Genomic DNA, 6,819 nt, shown 5'->3' on the forward strand with positions numbered 1-6,819 from the left:
AAGCAAATGCAACTGAAGCAAATTGCATTATTCAGAATCTTAGATGCTCGATGTAATAAGTCTTCAAAGTTCGGCGTGTTCTCGCGTTTAATTCGTGTTGCAAAGTGCGAAGTTGTGTGTAACGAAATTAGTGATTTATGAAGTTCAACTTATGTTGTTTGCATGCATCCGTTTTAGTAGTGTACACTCCACGTTTTATTATTGTTCGATAATGATTATGAATAGTTCTTTAGATTATGAATAGTCAATAAAGATTTTATTGAAAAAGAAAAAAATTAATAAGCGATATTGAAAATACGAACAATAAATTGCGCATATTTTATTGCGATTTTGTAATTGATGCGATGGAAAAATCCGGGGATGACGAAGCGATTATTAAAATTTTTCGATGTTTTCGTGTCGAAGCTGAAATGTTGCTGTATGCTTGCTTTTGTGTGCAATTGCGCGGATAATAAAGGGATCAGCTTGGGCAATTCACGTTCACTTTACGACCGATTATTTTTATCATAATCTATAGAAAACTAAACTTAGATGTGCGAGGAGCAACAAGAACAAGTCTCGTTCAAGTTACCTCCTGTCATCTGAGCGGATCACCTCAACAATTGATGCACGTTACAACATACATGGGAATCTGAACGATGGCAATTGTACAGTAGTTTTTCTTGTTGTTGTTGTTGTTGCTGTTAAATCTTTGAGAGTCAAAGTTTTCAAGAATTTGCGATTTGTATTTGTAGGAAAACCGTGTCGAGGAGAAAGGAATTGATAATGCAGCTTTCACCATTTCCTTCGATGATGTCAACGCTGAAACGAAGAACGTAAGAATTTTACAATTTTTTCGAAGAACTTTGTTTTTTTCTCAAAATTTTCATTATTAAATTTAAATGAACTAAAAGATAAAAAAATATTTACATTTACTAAAAATAAATTTCTTGAACAACAACATTTGTGTAACCACATGTTTCTTACACGAAACACAAAATCCGGTCATTAATTTAAACAATTTGCTTGTTTACTTTAAATTTTGTAAATTCATTCATCGCAGACAATGACTAATCAATGAAGCAACAATTGTTTATTTTTTTGGACAAAAAAGATAACAAACATTTTCATCAATATATTCACCTTCGGATTTGCATTATTAATGTGGAAACAATAAGAGAATTGTAACATTTTTAGTAGATGTTAAATGCTAATGTTGTTATTGATATGTTTTGTGTTTCATTGATTGGAATATCCGCAATTATCAATGAAAATAAACAAATTTAACCTTGAGTTTCTAATTAAGCCGAACGTGATAAGAGGAATGGTGTCATACGCTTATTTTCCTTTTATTTTACTGATAATCTAATATATTTGAATGTTTTGTGCTTTATTTGTAATATTAATTTGGTTTGTTCTATTTTCATGATCTTCTTGCTTTAAGAAATACATAAATTCTAAATTTTAATTTAAACTTTAGAATCAAAAAAAAAATGTGAGTAAAATGCGTTTGTTGGGAGAAAATCGATCAGTTCATTGAATTATTACGGTTTAAGTGTTTATTTACGAGTAAATTAATTAATCGGAAAATGCGGTATGGTTTGTTGGTGATTATATAAGAATTTTTGTGTGTTGCATTTTTTTTTGATATAATATTCATATTAGTAATAGAAATTGGTAATGCGATTTGTGTAAACATGTGTTATCAGCTGATTCCCGAGAATTGTTGCAATTAGTAAGAAAATACATTATTGCACGACAATGCACTTTTTTTTTCTATTTTATAATAAAAATAATGATTGTAAGTCAGTCAGTTTTCTTTGTTTCTGTGCATAATTTCATTACATTTTTTTAATAAAATTTGAGAGTTTTAATTATTTACTTTGAAACTTATATCAGTTTAATAAAACGAAGATGTTCAATGTTTTTTTTGCAATTATTTGTTTCATAATTAATTTATTGAAATTAGAAGAATGGAAGCAATTTGCTTATTGTATTTGTTCAGTTTTCTTTGTTTCTGTGCATAATTTCATTACATTTTTTAATAAAACTGGAGAGTTTTCGTAATTATTTACTTTGAAACTTATATCACTTCAATAAAACGAAGATTTTTTTGTTGAAAGTGAGTAAAATTATTATTTTTTTAATGAATTCAATGTTTTGTTTGCAATTACTTGTTTTTTAATTAATTTATTGAAATAAGTAGAATGGAAACGATTTGCTTTTTTGTATTTGTACTTGTATTTATTACAATGAAGTTGACTAGTGGAAAAAGGGAAACTTGTTATAAATTTGTAAAGTTTATTTTTGAATGATATTGTATAGTTTTTATGTAATTATTCGTTATTTCAATTTCAATTAATTTGTTGCAATTTAGTAAAACGATGACGAGATTTGCTTTAGTCACAAGTAAACAATGATTATTTGATAAAATATTGTATTTTAGTCACTTTTCTTTGTTTTTATATGGAAATTGCTTAATTTTATTACATTTTTTAATAGTACTTCAAAGTTTTCGTAATTATTTACTTTATAACTTATATCAGTTTAATAAAACAAAGGTGTTTAGTTGAAAGTTAGTAAATTGGTAATATTATTTTTTAATGAATTAGGTTTATTAAAATTTGAAGAATGGAGACGATTTGCTTATTATATTTGCACTTTTATTTGATGCAATGAAGTCGATTAGTAGAAAAAAGCAATAAATCTGTAAAATTATGTAATCATTTGTAATTATTCGTTTTTTTGAACGAATTTATTGCATTTTAGTAAAAATTGTCAGTTTTCTTTATTTCTATGTGCAAATTGTATAATTTCAGTACATTTTTAATAAGATTTGAGAGTTTTAGTAATCGTTTACTTGGTAAGTTATATTAGATTAATCAAACGAAGATGTTTAGTTGAAAGTGTGTAAATTGAAAGTGGAAGACGAGATTTACTTTAGTCACAAGTAAACAATGCTTATTTGAAAAAAAATATTATATGTAAATCATTTTTCTTTGTTTTTATGTGGTAATTGCTTAATTTCATTACATTTCTTAATAGTATTTCAGAGTTTCCGTGATTATTTACTTTATAACTTATATCAGTTTAATAAAACGAATGTGTTTAGTTGAAAGTCAGTAAATTGCAAATATTTTTGTTCTTGAATAAATTTGTATCGGTTTTTTGAATTAATTTATTGTATTTTAGTAAAAAAAATGTTAGTTTTCTTTATTTCTATGTGGAAATTGTATAATTTCAGTACATTTTTCATAAGATTTGAAAGTTTTAGTAATCGTTTACTTTAGTAAGTTATATTAGATTAATGAAACGAAGATGTTTAGTTGAAAGTGAGTAAATTGAAAGTGGAAGACGAGATTTCATTTAGACACAAGTAAACAATGATTATTTGAAAAAATATTATATGTTAGTCACTTTTCTTTGTTTTTATGTGGTAATTGCTTAATTTCATTACATTTTTTAATAGTACTTCAGAGTTTTCATGATTATTTACTTTATAACATATATCAGTTTAATAAAACGAATGTGTTTAGTTGAAAGTTAGTAAATTGCTAATATTTTTATTCTTGAATAAATTTGTATAGGTTTTTTAATTAATTTATTGCATTTTAGTAAACAAAATGTTAGTTTTCTTTATTTCTATGTGGAAATTGTATAATTTCAGTACATTTTTCATAAGATTTGAGAGATTTAGTAATCATTTACTTAGTAAGTTATATTAGATTAATGAAACGAAGATGTTTAGTTAAAAGTGTGTAAATTGAAAGTGGAAGACGAGATTTGCTGTATTCACAAGTAAACAATGATTATTTGAAATAAATATTATATGTTAAGTGGAAATTGCTTAATTCCATTACATTTCTTAATAGTATTTCAAAGTTGTCGTAATTATTTACTTTATAACTTATATCAGTTTAATAAAACGAATGTGTTTAGTTGAAAGTTAATAAATTGCTAATATTTTTATTCTTGTATGAATTTTATTCTTGTTTGATTTAATTTATTGCATTTTAGTAAAAAAAAATTGTTAGTTTTCCTTATTTCTATGTGGAAATTGTATAATTTCAGTATATTTTTAATAAGATTTGACAGTTTTAGTAATCGTTTACTTTAGTAAGTTTTATTAGATTAATGAAACCATTTTCGTTGAAAGTGAGTAAATTAAAAGTAGAAGTCAAGATTTGCTTTATTCACAAGTAAACAATGATTATTTGAAAAAAATATTATATGTTATGTGGAAATTGGTTAATTTCATTACATTTCTTAATAGCATTTCAGAGTTTTTGTGATTATTTACTTTATAACTTATATCAGTTTAATAAAACGAATGTGTTTAGTTGAAAGTTAGTAAATTGCTAATATTTTTATACTTGAATAAATTTGTATAGGTTTTTTGAATTAATTAATTTCATTTTAGTACAAAAAAAATGTTAGTTTTCCTTATTTCTATGTGGAAATTGTATAATTTCAGTACATTTTTCATAAGATTTGAGAGTTTTAGTAACCATTTACTTAGTAAGTTATATTAGATTAATGAAACGAAGATGTTTAGTTGAAAGTGAGTAAATTGGTATAATGAATTTATGTATTTTTATACAATTATTTCGTTTTTCAATTTATTTTTTGGAATTAGTAAAAACAGAGACGATTTGCTGAAGTACTCATCTTTGTACTAGACATAAATTTGAGTTTTCTTAATTATACATTGATATTTTTAATTCAATGAAGTCGATTTCTTGATAAAAGGGAACTTGTAATAAATTTCATGTAAAATTATTCGTTTTTGAATTAATTTATTTCGAAGACTAGATTTGCTTTAGTTTTAATATTTTAACTGTTATTCTTGTAGAAAAATAAACAACCAGAGAGGGCGCAATGGGGAAACGGCTTGGAATTCCTCATGTCGTGCATCGCGATGTCCGTGGGTTTGGGAAACATTTGGCGATTCCCGTTCACAGCTTACGAAAACGGCGGCGGAGCCTTCCTGATCCCTTACATAATTGTATTAGTCCTCATCGGACGACCGGTTTACTACTTGGAAATGTGCTTGGGACAGTTCAGCAGTCGCGGCAACGTGAAGATGTTCGAAGCCCTTGCACCTGCCCTCAAAGGTAAACAATCTTCGAGAGCAAACATCTGATGATAATAATAATAATAATACTAATATTTACAATGGAATTGAGGGTAAAATCAATAACACGCTTTTATGGGGTTATTATTGCGCGCATTCTCGCTAATCCTGTTTGCGGATTAGGATTGAAGCGCTTTATTGCGCACAATAATTGTGTTTTTGACATCATTGACGAAATCTTTATTCTCTATTTGCGTTGCTAATCTCAATTCGACGCAATTGTAATAATAATTATAATCCGTGTGTTTTGAAGGCATAGGTTATGGACAGTCCATAGGTTCGATATGCGTTGCTACCTATTACTGCTCTTTGATGGCTATAACTCTTTTCTACTTTGTTAATTCCTTCACCGGTGATCTTCCTTGGGCTGAATGCAGAGATGAATGGATTGCGGAAAACGTTACTTGCATAGCTTCTAAAGAGACGCACGATGCGTCCGAATTGCAGAACACCGCCAGTTCTTCGGAGCTGTTCTTTAAGTATGAAGGAGTTGTTAAGGGTTTACGGGTTATTTATTTGTGTTATTGTTGTTAGAAAGGAAGTGCTGAAGGAGATCACTGATATTAGCGGTAGTTTGGGGCTTCCGGAATGGAGGCTTACCATTTGTCTGTTGGTTTCTTGGATCGCCACGTTTTTGGTGTCGAGGAATGGGGTGCAGAGCAGCGGGAAAGCTTCGTATTTTTTGGCGTTGTTTCCTTACGTTGTGATGATAACTTTGCTGGCCAGAGCCGCGACCCTCGAAGGTGCTCCCGAAGGGATGTTTTACTTCATCGATCCCGTTTGGGAACGGCTGCTGGAAGCCAAAGTAAGTGATCATCTGTGATGCTCGATTGTCCTTCCACTTAGTCGGATTACAACCATCAAGTTGTAACATCAATTTCGGTATCAATTTAGCATGAACATTCTAAATCTTTACACATCATTACTTTACATAATTTATATCATCTAAATTGTGCAGAAAAAGAATCATAGTTTTCTATTAAATCAAATTTTACATCTTACTAATTTGAAAAAATGCGTTGATAGTAATGTAATTAGTTCAATTTTTCAAGATAAATTTCCATTCATTTGCAAAGCCGTTTCAATAAAATCAAGACATTAACATTCTTGATCTATTATTAATGACAATCTTTATATTAAGACGAATTTTCATAGGTTGTATTATATATTACAATATTCATTTCCATCACGATTTCAACAAAATCAAGACATTAACACTCTTGATCTATTATTAATGAAAATCTTTATAATAAGATGAATTTGCATAGAATATACTTTATATTACAAATCAAGACATTAACATTCTTGATCTATTAATGAAAATCTTAGCATTAAGATGAATTTTCATGGAATTTACTTTATATTACAAAATTCATTTCCAAACCGATTTCAACATAATCATGATACCAACATTCTTGATTTGTCATTAGTGTAAATCTTTATATTAAGATAAGTTTGCATATTATTCATTTCATATTACACAATTAATTTCCAACACGATTTCTACAAAATCAAGACAATAATATTCTTGATCTATTATTAATGAAAATCTTTATCTTTATTAAGATGAATTTGCATAGAATGTACTTTATATTACAAAATTCATGTCCAACATGATTTCAACATAATCATGACACCAACATTCTTGATTTGTCATTAGTGTAAATCTTTATATTAAGATAAGTTTGCATATTATTCATTTCATA

General features: G+C 27.6%; 1 protein-coding gene across 1 annotated transcript in view; it reads left to right on the forward strand.

Moving 5' to 3' along the window:
- Positions 1–571: 571 nt before the first annotated feature.
- The window catches only part of LOC108556825 (sodium-dependent nutrient amino acid transporter 1-like), a 9,198-nt gene continuing 2,950 nt past the window's right edge, over positions 572–6,819 (forward strand). Inside the window, exons 1-5 of the mRNA XM_017913100.1 lie at positions 572–647; positions 735–815; positions 4,832–5,093; positions 5,367–5,592; positions 5,648–5,918. Of these exons, the coding sequence (XP_017768589.1) occupies positions 639–647; positions 735–815; positions 4,832–5,093; positions 5,367–5,592; positions 5,648–5,918 (849 nt within the window). The 5' untranslated portion in view covers positions 572–638. The remainder of the gene's footprint in view (positions 648–734; positions 816–4,831; positions 5,094–5,366; positions 5,593–5,647; positions 5,919–6,819) is intronic.

This window comes from Nicrophorus vespilloides, unplaced genomic scaffold, assembly GCF_001412225.1.
Source record: "Nicrophorus vespilloides isolate i.1.1-1 unplaced genomic scaffold, Nicve_v1.0, whole genome shotgun sequence".
Taxonomy (NCBI): Eukaryota; Metazoa; Arthropoda; class Insecta; order Coleoptera; family Silphidae; genus Nicrophorus; species Nicrophorus vespilloides.